At 55.5% G+C, this 18,254-nt stretch overlaps 2 protein-coding genes across 3 annotated transcripts in view; both read left to right on the top strand.

Moving 5' to 3' along the window:
- DOCK2 (dedicator of cytokinesis 2) overlaps positions 1-8,270 on the top strand; it is a 389,839-nt gene extending 381,569 nt beyond the window's left edge. The window contains exons 47-52 of the mRNA XM_069484225.1: positions 1,176-1,313; positions 2,776-2,903; positions 3,881-4,052; positions 5,081-5,201; positions 6,732-6,874; positions 7,756-8,270. Of these exons, the coding sequence (XP_069340326.1) occupies positions 1,176-1,313; positions 2,776-2,903; positions 3,881-4,052; positions 5,081-5,201; positions 6,732-6,874; positions 7,756-7,818 (765 nt within the window). The 3' untranslated portion in view covers positions 7,819-8,270. The remainder of the gene's footprint in view (positions 1-1,175; positions 1,314-2,775; positions 2,904-3,880; positions 4,053-5,080; positions 5,202-6,731; positions 6,875-7,755) is intronic.
- A 6,979-nt stretch (positions 8,271-15,249) lies between these two features.
- FOXI1 (forkhead box I1) lies at positions 15,250-17,824 on the top strand. 2 transcript variants are annotated; one of them, XM_069484224.1, is made up of 2 exons: positions 15,250-15,826; positions 17,547-17,824. In XM_069484224.1, exons 1-2 carry the CDS (start codon positions 15,250-15,252, stop codon positions 17,822-17,824), a joined length of 855 nt encoding a protein of 284 aa, XP_069340325.1. The 2 variants fall into 2 exon arrangements, with proteins under 2 accessions (XP_069340325.1, XP_069340324.1); XM_069484223.1 differs by having other exon boundaries at positions 17,265-17,824.
- The last annotated feature ends 430 nt before the right edge of the window (positions 17,825-18,254 follow it).

Below are 18,254 nucleotides of genomic sequence, written 5' to 3'. Positions count from 1 at the left end.
TAATTGTTCTAGATGATAAGCCACTTCTTGGGAAAGTGGGAAAATATGGTACCTGGCTACCAGGTGAAGTGGTGGCACTTGGCGCTCCACCTGCCCTGATACAGAGCCCAGCGGCCCTCTGTGTCTGGCCCCCAGCCCACCCAGCTTCCCTGTGGGGCCCAGCGCCCCCAGCCCCTGAGCCCCTCCTGGGCTCCTAGAGGCAGGTGGGTCTTTTCTCATCACCAGCTCCCCACTGTGTTCTGGAAGGCCAGTTACCGTCCTCCATCCTCCTTCCACCCGCATGTAGTGTGAGGCAGGTTCATGGACGTCTCCATGCTTCACTGAGATTTCAGTTTCTCCTTCACCTCGTCATTTCAGGGAGAGCTCTGAGAGAAGGAGGCAGAAATATCTTTACGTTACCATCATAAAAGGGTAAGGATAGGGTTAGGGTTTTTCTAAAATAATTCATAGTCTACGCCTTTGCACCCCTGTTTCTGTCTCCCCCAGGCCACACCACTAGTGTCCTGAGCTTCTCCTTTGAGCAGTGGCCGCCATGGCTCTGCAGGTCCCTTTGCTCTGTCTCCCACTTAGACAGCATGCGTCTGCCCCCCGCCCCCGTGGGGGAATAAGACCACCGTCCTCCCTCACCTCCCCAAGGCTGGGTCTCCACTGTTAAAGCTCCCTGCTGGTGGTAACTTCAGGGCATCAACACGCCCATGTCTTTCTCTGCAACCGCATAATGTTGCAAGATGAGGCTGCGCCCACTCCTCCTTTTCCTCTCAGCTCTTCCCTTCCTGTCTCCCACCTCCTGACATTCAAACTTTCACTTTTGTGTTGCCAAGAACTTCTTAGGTGAGGCTTTAAGTCAAATCAAAAGAGATTCTCTCCTGGGCCCCACTTTCTGGCCCGCAGTAGATTGTATAAGGGAGTGATTCCAAGGCTGTGGCCTCTGATGGGGGGGTCCAGCCCTTCCGTGAGGCCAGGGCAGCTGGAGTCTTCTCTCCCTCCCAGAGCAAACCCCAAGGCTGCGGCTTCCCCTGTTCCCCATGGCTGGGGACCCTGTGTTCTGGCCTCTGAGGACCCCAAAGCCCTTGATGGATTCTTAGCAGACTCGACTTCAGCTGCTGTGACAGGCTGGGTCCCGGGCCGAGTCCTGCCAGCTGCCTTGGGCTCACCGTTTACTGTTTTCTCCCCAGATCCCCTTCCTGGGAGCCGGGATTAAGATCCACGAGAAAAGGGTGTCAGAAAACCTGCGTCCGTTCCATGACCGGATGGAGGAGTGCTTCAAGAACCTGAAAGTGAAGGTGGAGAAGGAGTATGGTGTCAGGGAGATGGTATGTGCGGTCCCCCTGGCCAGAAGGGGCACGATGGGGCAGGGAAGGACGCCGAGGCTGGAGTGGGAAGGGACCCAGCAGAGGGACCTGCCTCCAAAGAGCCAGCGTGGCTGGAGCCATCCAGGGGAACCTTCCTGTAAGCCTAGTCCCTCAAATTCACCCCCAAATAAACTCCAGTTGCAATTGGGACTGTGTAAACACTGATTGCTCAAAGGACTCTGTAATAACAAAAGCTACAGTGATGAAGCACCTACGTGTGCCAGGCCTGATGAGAGCTCTTGACATCTACTAGGTCATTTAATTCTCACAGGCCTGGGAGGGAGAATTATTTAAAACCTTTTGTGTCTATTCAGAGGGTCCAGTAGCTTGCCAGGAGCTACATAGCCAATGAGTGTGGGTCCGGGTCTGCACCTGGTTCTAGTGGCTCAAGGCCACTGCTTTTGGCCGCTAAATTCCTTGGCCCAAAGAAGCCACTGGCCTGGTGCTCACAGGGACATCTTTATCTTCTTCCTTATAAAATGGAATTACAGAATGTTAAGGCTGTGCAGTCCCTTAAAAACCATCTGGTTCAACCTTCCCATTTTACAGATGGGAAAACTGAGACCCAGAGAGGGGAAGTGAGTTACTGGAAGAGCCTAGGGGTAAACTCAGGTCTTTTCTGATGCAAGGTTTTTTTCTGTGAGAGGAGTTCTCACTTCCAGCACTGTGTGAAGCCCCTGCAATGTCATTCTGATGCAAACTACCTGGAGTTAGGTCACCTTGCACAGTCTTAGATTCCTCCTGCTTCAGACACCATCCACAAGCCCCAGGGTCCCCAGGCCACCCACACTTCTGCCCAATTGGTGACAAATTGGGGGGTTCCCACCACCTGCCCAGGGTTGATAATTCACTAGAAGGATGCACAGATCTCAGGAAAGCTCTATACTTACACGATTTCAGTTTGTGATGTAAATCAAGACCAGCCAGATAAAGAGATGCACAGGGTGAGTCCTGGGAAGGTCCCAAAAGAGAAGCTTCTGTGTCCTCAGGCTGTGTCCCCCTTCCAGCACCTTGCTGTGTGGTACCAACCAGGAAAGCCCACCGGTGCCTGAGTGTTGGAGTTTTAATGGGGTTTCACTGTGTAGTCACGATTGATTGGATCGCTGGCCATGTGACTCAAGGCAGTCTCCAGCCCCGTCCACTCCCTAGGGGTTAAGCTGATGTCACATGGCACAAAGCCCCTGTACCCACAGGGCTGGTCTTTCTGGCCATCTGGAGCCTTCTTGTTAGCATAAAGTCAGGGATGCTCCAGGGGGTCACCATGACAACAGACACTCCTGTCACATGGGAAAAAATTCCCAGGATTTAGATCTATCTCCCAGGAACCGGGAATGAAAGCCACATTCCTTACTCTACCGCCACCCCCAGCCTCAGCCATGTGCGACGCCCTGCTCAGCCCCAAACTCTGTTCTCCCACCCACAGCCCGACTTCGACGACAGGAGGGTGGGCCGCCCGCGGTCCATGCTGCGCTCCTACAGGCAGATGTCCATCATCTCGCTGGCTTCCATGAACTCTGACTGCAGCACCCCCAGCAAGACCACCTCCGAGAGGTCTGTCCCTGCCCCCGGGCAGCCCTCGCACCCTGTCTCCCTGGCCCAACCCCCAAACCCCACTCTTCTCTTGCCCAGCATCCTCCCTTCTGCCCCCCTCGCCCCTTTCAAATAAGCCTTTCCCCACCTGGAGCCTCACGAAACCTCACAGTACCCCAGGAGGCTTAGTGCTGTTCTTAGAGAGCCTTCGGGGCACAGAGAGCAAGGCGGCTTTTCCCGAGGGCCCTGCAGGACTCACCTGCGGGCCCCCAACTCCCAGTCCAGTGATCTCTGCCGGCCAGCCAGAGCTCCTCACCGGGCGGCATCCCTCTGGAATGTTCTCACCTCCTTGCCTCCTGAGGAATCTCCTCCCAGCCAGGACAGGATGTCCTCATCGCAGAGCTCCTTCTCCTGCACCTCCCACACCCCTGTTGGGGTCCTCCCTCCCGTGGCCTCTTCCACTTCCTGGAACCCTCTGGCTCTACCTGTCCAGCTCAGCTGCTCTAATAACAGACACCATGAATGATCCAGCACGCGCTGGGTGCCAGGAATGTGCTGAGGGTTCCTCGGACCTCATCTCGTGGCCACTCTGCAAGGTCGCTGCAAAGTCCCCTGTTTACAGAAAAGGAAATGATGACTCGAAGAAGTTTAGGAATTTACCCAGAGCCATTCAGCTAAGAAGTGGCAGTGCCTAGATTTGACCCCAAATCCACATTTTAATCCATTTTCGCTCCTCACCACCAGTTTCTTTTTTATGTCTCACCTCCTTCAACTTTATTTTACTATGAATAACATAAAATAAATTGTATTTACTTTAGTTGAATGTTTGCAAATCGAGCAAATGGCTCCCCAATTTTCTGCCAGGCTGGCTGACCTCTCCCGGACCCTGTAGTGACAGTTCAGGTCTCACAAAGGTCCCTTGGCCCCCTGGGTCCCTGCAAGGCAGTTCCACGGCAGCTCTAACCGCAGTTTCCACTGCTGTCCCCCTCGGCCTTCAGCTTCGACCTGGAATTGGCATCACCCAGGACCGCGAGGGTGGAGCCGGAGGAGCCCATCTCCCCGGGGAGCACGCTGCCCGAGGTCAAGCTGCGCAGGTCTAAGAAGCGGACGAAGAGGAGCAGCGTGGTGTTCGCCGACGAGAAGGCAGCAGCAGAGTCGGACCTGAAGCGGGTGAGCGGCTGAGGCCAGTTGCTCTCGGACACTGTCGGCAACTCTCTGCTATGTGCCAGGCATGATACCCGGGGCGCCGAGGCCCTTCTCGCTCAAGCCTGGTTCCGTGGTGCCATGGGGATCCCGGAGGCAGCACCACGGTAGCAGGGAGGGGAGCGCGTGCGCATGCGCATGCGCATGCAAGGGATGGCTGGGGCCAGACGCAGCCAAGGTTTGAGCCCAGGAGTCACACTCCGGAGCCTGCGTGGGTCCCTTCTGCCATCACAGGGCTTTGCGAGGCGGGGGAGAAGGAGCCTGTTCTCCCACTGACGGGGAGAGCAGCAGCCTGGCAAGGGGCCGGTGTTCCTGCAACCCCCAGCCCCTGTCCCCAGCCCCAGGGCCATTCTAACCACTGACATCAGCCTCCACCACCTCCTCCTTTGTACCCGGAGCCCAGGCGGGAATGAGGAGACAAAATCTCACTGTCTTGGCTTCGAGAGTTTGGTCTTGTAAACTAATAACTGTTTAGTAATGAGACTTGATGTCAGACAGCCCTGGGGTCAAGCTTAATTTTCCCCTGAAAAGAGGTTAGTTGAAAATGTTCTGGGTACCTGGGAGGAGGACAGGGATTATCTGCCCTGGCAAGGGAGGGGTGCCAGATGAAAGGGCAAAGAGCCAGCCAAGATGCCTTCTGGTGGACAAAGGATGCTCCACAAACCTCCCAGTGGGCCCCACAGGCTACTCTTGCCCAGGGGGAAAAGGATGGAAATGTTTTCTGTGTTTTACAATTCTAGGGGACACCATTCACATGATAGTCTAAATGAATACCCCCCAATACTCCTGGAGTTGTATACTGTGCAACCTGTGCAACATACATGGCAGGCTGGCATGGAATGTGATAAAACAAAATAGATAAACTTGGAGCTGGGTTCATAGAAATGATGGCAAGCCCTTGTCTCTGACATTTCAAGGACCAGATCTGCCTCATGCTAAGCCTCTCTGGGGGGTGTGTGTGTGTGTGTGTGTGTGTGTGTGGTGTATTCATCCAGCTTTCCAGGAAGCACGAGTTCATGAGTGATACCAACCTCTCGGAGCATGCGGCCATCCCCCCGAAGGCGTCCATCCTCTCTCAAATGAGTTTCGCCAGCCAGTCCATGCCCACCATCCCAGGTATGTGCCCTGCCACCACCAGCATGGGGAATAGCGGTAGTGCAGGCCACCAGCCTGGCGGGTGGAGGATGGATGGGGACCGTGTCTACACAGTACAGCAGACCAGGCATCCTGAAGGTGAGCGGCTCTGCTCACAGCCCCCCTTCCTCTGATCTCTGTCCACACTCACCCTTCCTGTGGGTAAAGCCATCCCAGCAATCTCCACCCAGGCTGGGGTAGAGGCTTGCTGTCCCTCTGGTCCTCAGGATTTGCTGGGCATTCATTTGTCACAGCAAATGGCCCTGCATCCTTAGTTACCCAGGCCTCCCAGGGGCCAGAGTCTGTCTTTGGTATGTCCCTAAGACCTATGGCTCCTTTTCGGACCTGGAAGACTATTTCTGGATTACAAAAATTGCCACCACATCTTACAGCTGCAGAGTGTTTGGTACATAGATGCTACGTGTCCCCCACCCCTCATCGCACACTGTCCTGTGAGGAGGTGAGCAGGGCACAGCTGCAGTTCCTGGTTTACCGAGGGGATCCTGAGGCCCTAATGGGGGCATGGCACGCCCGAGAGCACTCCATCTGTTCCCCAGCACGCCCTTAGCATCTGCTTCCTGTGCCAGGCTCTGTGCCGAGGGGTCACACGGGAGCAGGCCAGGGCTGGTGCTGCCCCCGTGGCCTCGGCAGGCAGCTCACAGGGAGGCCCCAGCTGTTCCCCGACTGCACGAGCTGCACTCCTGCATTATTTCATTGCCCCACTGCACGTAACTATGAAGTAGATAATGTCATTCACCCATTGTATGGATGAGGAAACCGAAGTACCTAGACTATCAATCTCTTGCCTGGCACTGGCTAGTATGTAGTGGAGGCTGAGTTCAGACCCAGGCCCTCTGCCCTGGAACTGTGTCCCTGTCCCCTGCCCCGTTGGGCCACACAGGGTAGCCCATGCCTGGCTGTGGCATTGAAGTGAGCACAAGCCATTTCCCTCGCGTCCTCCCAGCAGGGCTCACAGGTGCTGGAGGTCTGGGCTCTTACTCCAGTTTTATCAATGTCAAAACCAGCATTGAGAGAGGTAGCTAATTTTTCGGGTCTCTGTAAAATTCCAAGCTGGTGCTGTAGCCACCAGGCTCTCTGGCCCTTCCACCAGGTGACACCCGGGTTGGAGACTCTTTCCCCACTGCCCCTGGCCTTTGGGAAAGATGAGAAATCCAGGGTGTTGGCGTTGGGATGTGGAGGAAGAGCAAGCTCACACTGTCCCCACCTTGGGGCAGAAGGCTCTGTGTTTCTGAGGCAGTTGGCCCTTGGACACGGCTTTGACTGGGGGCCAGGAGGCCGGACCCCTGTCTGCAGGGTTGGCAAACCTCACACAACGAGGACAGCTCCAACGCCCACTGGCAGACAGGAAGCAGGCCTGGTGCTTCCCTCTTGGCACACAGGATGTGTGAGCCTTGGATGCTGGCTCTGTCCCCAGCCATCTCTCATCTCTCTCCCCCGAGGCACCGCGTCACCTCCGCCCACCGCTCAGGCCTGTCTCTGCTCTCCTTCCAGCCCTCACGCTCTCGGTGGCCGGCATGCCTGGGTTGGACGAGGCCAACACATCCCCCCGCCTCAGCCAGACCTTCTTCCACCTCTCAGATGGCGACAAGAAGACACTGAAAAGGAAGAAGGTCAATCAGTTCTTCAAGACGATGGTGAGGACCCAGACAGGTGGGAGGATGTTGGAACGGGGGAGGGAAGAGAGCAATGTGGAGAGAGAAGAAAACGGGGGTTCGTGTGTGGTGCGTGTGTGGCACGTGCTCACTCCCTAGGAGGCGTGGTCGGGGGCCCTGAGGTCCGGGTCCCTGTCCAGTGATGCCCGGAGTACAGTTCTCCCCTGGGGCCCCTGCAGCTCCTCTGACCAGGACCAACCCTCACGAGGGACGTGCAGGGCCCCTGGGACCCCAGCACCAGTAGGTAGCCAGCCCGCGCCTCAGTCGCCCCCCGTGCTCCCACGCCAGCCACGGCAGCCGCTGGCTTTGGAAGCTGAAAGCGCTTTTTCTCTTTGGAAGCACTTTCCTATTCAACTTATATTACACAATCTTACAAATTAAAGTTAGTTTCCAAGCACTGACTCTTCAAGTCTCATCTCCTGTGGTTACTCGTCAGTCTCTGCTTTAAGATCAAGAAGGTACCATGACACTTCTGATCCTCAAGATGATACTAGACCAGAACTGTGCTACTATAAAAATGGCAAGTGTGCTGTGAGTCAGGCACCACGCTAAGCGGTTCCCAACATCCATCCTTCTGATCTCCTGCTCTCCCGGGAAAGGGTTTGATAAGGCTCAGAGTTCAGTAGGCAACGTGCCCAAGTCACCCCGGTTAGTGAGGGGCCATGAGACAGCAAAGCCTTGTCGCTCCACTGCCAAGGTCTGCACCTCTGGCCAAAGTCAAGGTCATGGCAGCTCCCGCTCCCTGGGCTTTGGGCAGGCGTCAGTGTCAGGGGCCTCAAGATTGAGACTGGAAAGCCCCACTTTGGCGCTCGTGACAATCCCATCTTGATATTGTGCTTTTGTTTATTGTCTTCTCCCAAAAGCTGGCCAGCAAGTCGGCCGAAGAAGGCAAGCAGATCCCGGACTCGCTGTCCACGGACCTGTGAGATGCTGCTGACCAGGGCAGCGTCGGGGAGCCAGGGAGGGGAGTTTCCAGAAGAGGAGACATCGAGGCCTCAGGGAGGGGAGGCTGTCCTCATCAGTCATCCTCACTTAGCGGAGACAGAGGGGCCAATCGGGTCCCAGAGCTCGAGTGGTGACAAGTCCAGCGTCACCTGGGGAGTGACGCGGCTGGGGGATTCTTGGACCGTGGGGGACCGCCCTCCCCAGCAGCCTAGGCACCGCTTGTTACAACCCAGTTTCCTGGGGACAAGGAGCTGTGCTTTCATTCCATTTACTAAGTCCCAGAACTTAACAGAAAAGAAAAGCCTTTTAAATATTCTTTTTTATTTTATTTTAGGTTCACAGTTTTGTACTTTACATTTTGAAATACAACCAGCCAGTCTCTTTTCTAGCTGTTAATCTCTGAAGTGTTGCTGTGTCTTACTGACAATAAAAAGGGGTTTGCTCAAATAAGCCTTGTTGCGTATTCCATTAGCTGATTCTCTCAGCCCAGGGCTGGACAGGCGCTCCCGGGGAGAAGGCAGGGAGGGAGGCTGGCACCGGCCTTGCCCTCTGCCAAATCTCCCCAGCTCCTTTATGCTTCCCCCAGAGTCTTCCCCCTGACCTGCTTCCTTGGGGGCCGACCCCTGGGCTACCAGGATGCTGGGAGCATTGGCCTGGAATCTTCCTAGTGGGTCTGAACAGTGGAGAGTGTCATGCTACCTTTCTCTGCTTCTGGAAAGAAATGGCAACACCACCCAAGCCTGGTCACCCTCATAAAGACCCCAACCAATTGCTACAGAGTTAGGAAAAGAGGGGTCTCAGGTCCTGTAGATTCACGATCCAGCCCTCGGATCTTGTCACCGGGTCAGAAGTGGTGGCTTTCCTTGGTGGAATCCACACGTTTCTCCAATGAGACCCGTGGGAGGCAAGGAGCTCTGTCAGGCAGGGACAAGAGAGGGCAGGAGCAGAGTCCCACCACCCCAGCCCGGGGGGAGCAGAGAGCTGTGCAGGGCAGGGGTCTCAGCAGGAGGCTGAGGACTCCATTTGGGAAGGAAATTGACACAGGTGGAGGTAAGAGCATGGCGGCCTGGTTCAGAACTACAGCCACCTAGAGACAGCAGATGGATGCTTGTTTAGAGGCTGAGTCCTGGGGTACAGTGAGGGTTGAGAGACAAAGGTCATAGCAGCTCAGATTTACTGAGCCCTGACTGTCACTGGCACAGTGTTACAGACGTGACAAGAGTTAACTTCCTAAACCTGGATAGCAGCCCTAGGAGGTAGGTACATTTGTCACTCAGATGAAGAAGCTGGGGCACAGAGGCACGAAGGGACCCGAGATCACACACGTAGTACATGGAATGGCTGGGTTCAGACCCGGGCAGCCGGGCAGGGAGGCTGGCTCCTGGCCACTGTCCTCCATCGTCTCTGGAACACCTTAGGGCGTTGGATACCCTGAGTCCTGGTAGCCTTTGTCTCTCTTTGGTGGCTGCTGTGTGCCCTCCTCAAGCCTGGTCCAGCTTCCACTTTCCTCAATGGTCCAGAAAGTCCTGCTGTGGTTGGGGTTTTGGCTCGTCAAAGCCCTCTAGGCTCCCTTGGGTGAGTAGGTGGCCCCTGAAGGGCCGGGTCAGGCTGAGTGCACTGTCCGAAGGCCCAAGGGGAGTGCCTGCTTCTCATCTTCCTTCTGCACGGATGCTGAGAGGAAAGCATTCACCAGGTGGACAGCCACATGCTAAGGGGCACGGGCTGTGCTGATCTGTTCTAATAAAGATACCAAATCCCACAAGGCATCTAGTAATATCGATGGTAGATCACTGTCATCCGTTGGGATTCACTTCAGTTAGAGAGGACACACTGGTGAATTGAATGGGAATATTATAGAAACCATCAGCCCTTCTACTATGGTGTTTACCTCTGCAATTCTCCCTTCTGATCCTGACATGGAGGGTAGTTTGCGGGGCTCCCACTCAGACCTTCCTGCTGCATGTAATGGCTCTAAGAGCAGAGGTCAGCAGACACGTGTGTATGCGTGTACGTTCTACCTTCAGGGCCAGGCCAAAGCTCCTGTCACTTGGTCTCCAGTGCCTACCCTCCAACCTGCAGACCACAGTGGAGTTTCAGATGCCCTAATGTTGGTGTCAACTCAGATCCCATGTCTACTAGTGTTTGAGAAATCCAGATATTCCTTTTCCCCCGGACCACAGTTACCCTAAAAAATGGCCATAATTCTCTTTGGGGAAAGATCATAAGACTATTTGCTGAAGATACTTACGGGTACTTTGCAGGGTTTTGTCTTAAGGAAACACAGCCGGAGGGATCTGATCCGATCCAGTCCAGCCCACCTGCTGCTGGGCTGCCTGCTGAGACGTGTCTCCCCACTTCCAGCGAATTCTCACGGTTCCCATGGCAGCAGAGGGAAGGCCTTTTTCTCTGAGCTGTTCGTCCTGGGAACCTGACACTTAAATTTCTCATTCTGGTCTCCTAGCCTTAAAGGGCCTGGAAGAAACCTCTTGGCCTGCCCTGAAACTTCACCAGAGCCCCACACTCTCCTTCCCGCTGTTAGAGAAAGGGCCGCTAGAGGGCGGTACCGATCTGTGCTTCTCCAGTCAGGATGGCCAGAAGCCAAAAAGCAGCAGCGCCAAGACCATCTCCAGCCTGGCTAACAGCTTGCCACATGTCCGCAAAGCCCACACCTGGGAAGGAAAAGCCAGCCCCATGTCAAGCCCCAAAGTATCACAAGACATGACTCTCAAAACGTTGCTGCTCGGGCAGGACGGGAAGCCATTGTAGATATCAACAGTAGGCGGGACTGCGATTTTTATCCCCACTTTGCAGACAAAGGAACCGTGCTGCAGAGAGGTTAAGCTAGAGGCCAACTAGTGCCTCACCCCCTCACGCCCCATCCAAACACACTTCCACCCTGCCAGGCTCCTGGGAACCCTGGAACTTAGAAACTATGTGCATTTTGTGTGAAGAAAGGAGAAAGAGCCCACGGAGCCAAACCCTATGGAAGGTGAGTTTGGGGAGAGGTAGGTAAGGTCCAAGAGCTTAGGGATGTCCTAGCCCCAGCTGGGGGCCACTAGCATCTGCCATCACCCTGGGCTCCTGAGTCCCTAATGAGAGGTGACATTTACTGAGCATGTACAGTACCACATGCCTGACAGTCCTCAAAGCAACACTCGGAAGTAGTCGGTTCTCTTCATTTTACAGATGAGGAAACTGAGGATGAGGTCAGACTTCTAAAAGAGCAGGATTCTTCATCCCCCGAAAGACAAGGCCAGAAGTGATGGCCCTGGTTGATCACGGTCTGCCTGGGGGCCTGTGTCCATTCAATCTTTCTGCAGAACTAGAGCCAGGGTGGGCTTCTGGACCCGGCAGTGTCTACAGCTGCCTGCTGGGCACATACTCCAGAAAGAGCGGCAGGCCTTGCCTCCTTCCCTGGGGACGTGGCTTCCAAATGGCAAGGTTTTCCCAAGTTGAAATCAAATGGTAAAACGTTGCTCAGAGGAGGTGATGACGCTGGGCCTCCTGCCCAGAGCCACCTTCCTGTCCACACCTGGCCTCAGTTTCTCTGGCATTCATCATCACCCTTTTCCACGGCCTTTGCCAGACCCTGGGCCCTACACTTTACATACATTACACCATTCTTCTCTTCAAAATTCATGACAGGTACTATTTGTATCCCCATTTTGTTGATAAGCAAACGGAGGCCTTGTAAGAATAAGAAACTTGGCCATGATCATATAGCTACGAAACAGCAAAGCAGAGATTTGAACCCAGCTCCGTCCGATCCCAAAACCAATGTTTTTAATCATCTGTTACCTTTTGTCAAGTATCCCAATTTGGAGTTTTTCTCATTTAAGAAGTCCTCCCTCTGGTCCTCAGGATGCAAGCTGCAGCCCCCGTCCACACAATTCTTATTTTTTATTCATTATTTTATTATTTTTTCCCTAATGATAGGCAGAGAACATTTTCTCAAGCTTGAACTTTCACTTCTAGAAATTTCAGAAAGTCTAAAGTAATCCACAAAGTGACCCCAGGCGATAGAGACATTTGATTCTTTTCCTGGGACTGGTCAGGGGTCTTCAGGGCTCAACTCCCAAACCTCACGGCAGGGTAGAACCAGGCAGCTCCTATCGTCCCCCTCCAAGGGCTGAAGCTGGTGTTTATAAAAATCTGGAATGAGGGGCCCTCTGGGGATGCTTTGGACAGCCCTGCCCTGCAGGCTTAACCCCGTGGCTAAGTGCAGGGAGGCTGGGATACCCGACCACTGGCTCTGGGTGCCAGAAGCTCTCAGTGTAGACAAGGCCTCCTAAGACAGGCCAGGCTTCCTATGAGGTCCTGGGCAAAAGAAACTGGGACCCACATGCACCTAGGGAGACAGGTGCACATGCCTCAGAAAATGCTGCTAAGGAAAGAGACCCCAGAGATGGGCCAAGGGGAGCGGAACGGTGTGGACCGACTGGGTCCTGGCCTAGCTCAGCCGTGCACTGTGGGCTCTGGGGCCTCTCTGATTGCTGTCTGCAGACAGCACCATCTGGCTGTACAGTCGGTGTCTACACTGGTTATTCCTCCCTCTGTTCGTTCACCGTAATCCCTGTCACACCTCCCCTGCCTGTGGGCTGCTGGAAGGGATCAATTAACTCGCAGGGCAGCAAGCTCGGGAGTGCTCGCCTGTGCATACCAACATAGTCTATTGACTATAATGTGTAATAACCCGTATTTACTGAGTGAGCCTCAGTGCGCCATGCGAAGTGCCTTACGTCGATTGCATCAACTGCCCCAGTGAGTGCACGCAGCAGGAGTTAATTGCTGGCCTCATTCCCATTTCCACCCGAGAAAACTGAGGCTGAGAGAAGCTTAACCTCCTGTCAAGGTCTACACGGTTATTCAGCACCACGGCTGAGATGTGCACCAAGAACTCCTGGTCTCAGAGCTCCTGTCTGCTACATCCCTGCTGTGTGGCCTCTTTCTGTCCTTTGACACTTAACCCCAAAAGCAAATCGCCTGTGAGCTTGCTGCTCTCTAATCATAGATCTTTTAAATCATTTAAAATAACAACAATCACATCCAATTCTTTATCCAGAAATGATACTTGACAATTTTATATTTACATTTCTAGATTTCATATATACATATGAATATATGTTTTTACAAAAAAATCATGGGATTTGGCAGCCTGGTTCTCCAAATAATATCAGTAGAGAACATAAATATCTTTCTATATCACTAATTATTCTTCTACAATCTATTTTCTATAGCTGCATAATATTATGTCATTTGGATGATACATTATTTAGCCAATCACCTATTATTGGGCATTTAGATTAGTTACAATTTGGTACAGCTATAAACAATGCTGAAGTGGACATCTCTGTAGCTAATTCTTTGCTCTGCTTAATTCTACAAGACAAGCTTTGAGAAGTGGAATTGCTGGCTTAATTGTCAGGCTTTGGGTCTGCAGTAAGGGGTTCCCTGAGACTGTGAAAAGTTAGGGTCCCACCCTCAGCCAGCCAGGCCTCCTGGTAGAAACTCTAAACAGAAACGTGGGCTGTCTGGCTTGACTCCTTGAAGTGTGCTTCCCCAAGCCTAGCCTGGGCAATCAGACCTTTCAGAGTCACCCCCGTCACTGTTCCATGGGGGGACAGGTGGTTCCTCAAGGCCTGGGAGACCCCTCCTACCCAGTCCCCTCGAACTCATCCTCTCGACCCCAAGGGGCTGAAGATGAAACTCATTCAGTGGCATTCATGTTGCCACCTGTGTCCCCACACGGCTGTGGGGGAGCAGAGAGAGGTGAGGATTCCGCGGGAAACACCCCCTCTAGTTGGGACAGTAAGTGACCTCCTTCCCTGGCCTCGAAGGAACATGGGTCTGGAGGAAGCGGGAGGAGGGTGAACGGGGAGAAGGCGGCGGACGCAGGAGGGCAGGGAGCAGGGGTGACCGGAGGGGCTGCTCCTGCTTGTCCCCCATCTGCCTGACCACAAAGGACCTGGTCAGGGCACAGCTGCCAACCCTCTGGGGAGGGAGACCACCACCCGTGCCCCAGGCTGGGGGCCGGGCCTGGGGACCAGAAGAGGCTGGGACAAGTTGGGGAATGGAGCCGGGAGAGAAGGACTTGCTATGCGGCAGGGAGATGCCGGTGGGGGCTGCAGCTCCCGCTTCTGGAGCCTGAGGGAGCGAGGACATGGGGCCAGTGGCAGCGGGGTCCGTCCTCCTGGCCTCACTCCCTCCACGCCAGGAGCCTCTGCGAGGGGCACCCCTGCAAGCTGGAACTCCACGGGACTCTGGGTCAGAGGAGGGGGCTGCTGTGCCCCTGCCGCTGGAAAGAAACCTGAATCCTTCAAATTCTCTCTCGCTTTTCCCTGAAGTCCGACTCCCACTCTCCCCCTGCTGTTGTTCCTCTCTGCCCCCGTGCAGCGTGTGTGTGTGTGTGTGTGTGTGTGTTTGTGTGCTCACACGCGTGTGTCGGGCCGGGGGGAGTCTATGACCGCCTGCCCCGTGAAGCGGGCCAGAGGCCAGGCTCTCTGCTCAGCGCCGGTGCCCCAGGGCCGGTTCTCTCCTGGCAACTCCAGGTGTCTTTGCCCAGAAAACCAAGAAAGAAGACTTCTGGTGAAGCACCCGTCTAGTCTAACGGGGACAGCGGATCAGAGAATGAGGGATCCGTGGGGAAGACGAGGGAGACATGGGGGAAGAGAGGCCCAAGGAGAATGAGAGGCAGAGAGAGAAAGAGACAGAGAGAGTAAAAGAGAAAGAGAGAAGCCAGGAAGGCAGATGATGAGGAAAGAAGGGAGAGACAGAAGTGGAAAGAGCTGGAAGACTGGAAACGCGGTGGGGGTGGGAGTGGGAAGAGGAGAGGGAGGGAGCAGGAACAAGGGTGGCCAGAGCAGGGCATAGAAAAGAAACACAATCTGGAGAGAAAGAAGAGAAAGAGAGAGAGAGAAAGACAATAAGAGGCAAAGGGAAGAGGAAGAAAGTGTGAAAGGAGACGGCAGGGAACAAAGAAGGAGACGCACAGAGGACAGGGGAGAGAGGACAGCAAGAAGGGTGGAAAGGTGAGAGGAAAAGGGAAAGAGAAGAAGTGAGACAAACCCAGGCAGGATGAAGGAGGAAGAAGGGGGAAGTGAAGATGATGAGGAAGGCGGGAGAGAGAGGAGAGCGAAGGGAAGAGTGGCGCCCCTGCCATGTTCACATCTGCTCCGGGGAGCCGGCGCTGGCATGTGCTGGTGGGGACCTGGGGCTGCCGGGAAAGCACGTCCCCTGGGCCGGTGGCCGAGGGGGCGGGCCCTGGGCGGGCCTGCAGGCTGGCGGCCGCCCCTGGGTGGGGCCGCCGGCCAAGCCCTCGGGGTATAAGTGGAAGGGCCGCGCCTGCTGAGCACCTGTCGGGGGCGGCTCCCACGCCGGTGCCAGGCAGGTGGCTGTGGCGGCCCAGCCCCAGCATGAGCTCCTTCGACCTGCCGGCGCCCTCCCCGCCTCGCTGCAGCCCCCAATTCCCCAGTATCGGCCAGGAGCCCCCCGAGATGAACCTTTACTATGAGAACTTCTTCCACCCACAGGGCGTGCCCAGCCCCCAGCGGGCCCCCTCCTTCGAGGGGGGCAGCGAGTACGGGGCCACCCCCAACCCCTACCTCTGGCTCAACGGGCCCACCGTGACCCCGCCGCCCTACCTGCCCGGCGCCAACGCCAGCCCCTTCCTGCCGCAGGCCTACGGCGTGCAGAGGCAGCTGCTGCCCGGCGTGGCGGGGCTGGGGGGCGGCGAGCTGGGCTGGCTGCCCATCCCCTCGCAGGAGGAGCTGATGAAGCTGGTGCGGCCCCCCTACTCCTACTCGGCTCTCATAGCCATGGCCATCCACGGGGCGCCCGACAAGCGCCTCACCCTCAGCCAGATCTACCAGTACGTGGCCGACAACTTCCCCTTCTACAACAAGAGCAAGGCTGGCTGGCAGAACTCCATCCGCCACAACCTGTCGCTCAACGACTGCTTCAAGAAGGTGCCCCGCGACGAGGACGACCCGGGTAAGGGGGCTCAGTGTTGAGGGGCTGCCCCCAAGGAAGGCTCACTTTGTTCCTCCCCAAAACGCCATTCTAGAAAGTTCTCAATGTGCCTGGGGGCTGCTGGGAGGCTGGGCTGAGGGGAGCCTGGCAGTGGGGGAAACGTGTGCCCAGGGGCAGGTTTGGGGGTCAGTTGAGGCTGTCCCAGGGACCACTGGGGGACCGAGCAGGAGAGATGGCTGAGCCTGTTTCCTCGCCTGAAAGACAGGCATGGGAACAGCATCTGCAGGCTGTGGTGCAGGTAACAGACAATGTATGTGAGGCCTTTGGTGTCAGCACGAGCTTAACCGACTGCAGTAGCCTCTGTGAGTCACGTGCACCCCGAGCACCAGCACAGAGAAAGGCTTCGGAATGGAGGACTGGACCAAGCAAAGCCAAGTGCATCCCAAGCCTGACTTGGGAAAAACAAGGATCTGACTCGGTTATGCACCCACTGCCGGCCCATTCTGCTGCCTGTCCTGTTTCTAAAATCTCCTTTAATTCCCTCAACACCCCACAAGGTAGGCTGATGAAACCCATTCTACAGATAAGGAAAGTAACACTCAGATGTGAAACCTAAGGTGCCTTCCGAAGGTGGCACCGAATGCAGTGATAGTGACAGGGCTTGAATGAGGTCTCTCTGACACCAGAGATAGTGGACTTTTTCTTTTTAGTGTCGCATTTCTAGAACACAGAAATCTGCAACGTGGTGAGTTCAGTACTCACACACCCATTTCTCAGAACTAAAGTCCACTTTGGTTCCTCCATAGGAAGCCGGGGTTGGCTCAGAGGAGCCCCCCTGCCCACTTGGAGGTTAGCAAGGGCCAGTCCTGTTTGTCCCCCAGAAGAGCACAGGTGTCCCGGCCAGGGATTGCCCTACCCTCAGGCCGAGAGGAGAGTTCAGGCCTCCCGGGGCTGGTTCCTCGCCGTTAGGAAGCTGCTTTACATGTCTAGCGCCCGTGGTCCTCCCAGTGAGCCTGAGGAAGGACAACGAGCCCACTTCTTCATAGCAGGAGGCTGAGGTTTGCCCAGTTAGGAGCAAAGCCAGGACTCATGTCTATCTTTGGACTCCAAGCCCAGGCCTATCAGGGAGTCCTGAATTTTCCCTGAGTTTTCTTTAACTTCAGCAACGCAGCACTCCACGCCCCCAGTAGCGCCCCCGACCTCAGCCTTCTTACAGAGACCCACCCCGTACACCCCTTGACTGCCTGTGCCACTCGCCCGTGTGTCCAGAGGGCCTCGCCGTGGCTGCTTAAATACAGATGCTGTGGTCCATGGCTCAGGGCACCCTCCACGTCAGTCCCGCCTTTCATGCTCCTCTCGCCGCTTTGTCGCCTTCGTCTTCGGCTGACGCAAATGAGGAGGAACAGAGGCAACACATCCAGCCCATCTCCCTGCTTACCTCCTTTCACTTTTCTACCAGGCAAGGGGAACTACTGGACCCTGGACCCCAACTGTGAGAAGATGTTCGACAACGGAAATTTCCGCAGGAAGAGGAAGAGAAAATCGGACGTTTCCTCCAGCTCAGGCTCCTTGGCCTCAGAGAAGGCAGAGAACAGTCTCCTGGTGGGCAGCCCCAAGAGCGTGGAGCCTCAGGACATGTTGGATGGTGCCTCGCCGGGCACTACCAGCCCCTCGGAGAAACGATCGCCCCCTCCGCCCACGGGTGCCCCATGCCTCAGCAGCTTCCTCTCCACCATGACAGCCTACGCCAGCGGGGCCAGCCCCATGGGCCGGCCCGTGGCCACACCGGGACTCGGCCCTGAGCCCACCGACAAGATGGGCCAGAACTCGCTGAGCTTCAACTCCTTCACCCCCCTCACCAACCTCAGCAGCCACGGGGGCGGGGGCGAGTGGGCCAGCCCCATGCCTGCCAACACGCTCAGCTACGGAGGCTCCGTCCTCAACCAGTTCAGCCCTCACTTCTACAACGGCATCAACACCGGCAGCGTCCTCTACCCCAGGGAGGGCACGGAGGTCTAGGTGCAGAACAGCTGCTAAGCCAGTGCGTGTGCCCAAGAGAAAAGGAGTGGAGGTCCTGTGCCAGCCCCCTGTGGTCCAAGACCTCCAAACTGCCCAGACATAACACAGGCGTCTCAGAGGAACCCATCCTCTTTCTAGAACATTGTTTAAACCTTCTGTTTGTCACACATACATCCACACACACAGACTCACCAGCTCTGCCATGGAAGCACTGGTGTCTGGCTGGCAGCAATAATATGGCTGTGTACTGAGTGAGCACTTACTATGTGCCAGGTGCTGTACTAGGCTCTTCAAAGGCATGGTCACACTTACAATCTACAGCCACTCTGTGAGGGTCACGTGACCCTCCCCAGTTAATAGATGAGGAAACAGAGGCTCAAGGATGTTAAGTAACTTTGCCAGGGTCATACGAACTAGTGAATGGTAGACA

This window comes from Eulemur rufifrons, chromosome 10, assembly GCF_041146395.1.
Source record: "Eulemur rufifrons isolate Redbay chromosome 10, OSU_ERuf_1, whole genome shotgun sequence".
Classification (NCBI taxonomy): domain Eukaryota; kingdom Metazoa; phylum Chordata; class Mammalia; order Primates; family Lemuridae; genus Eulemur; species Eulemur rufifrons.
The sequence above is the reverse complement of the archived record's forward strand: the minus strand, read 5'-3'. Positions and strand labels throughout refer to the sequence as shown.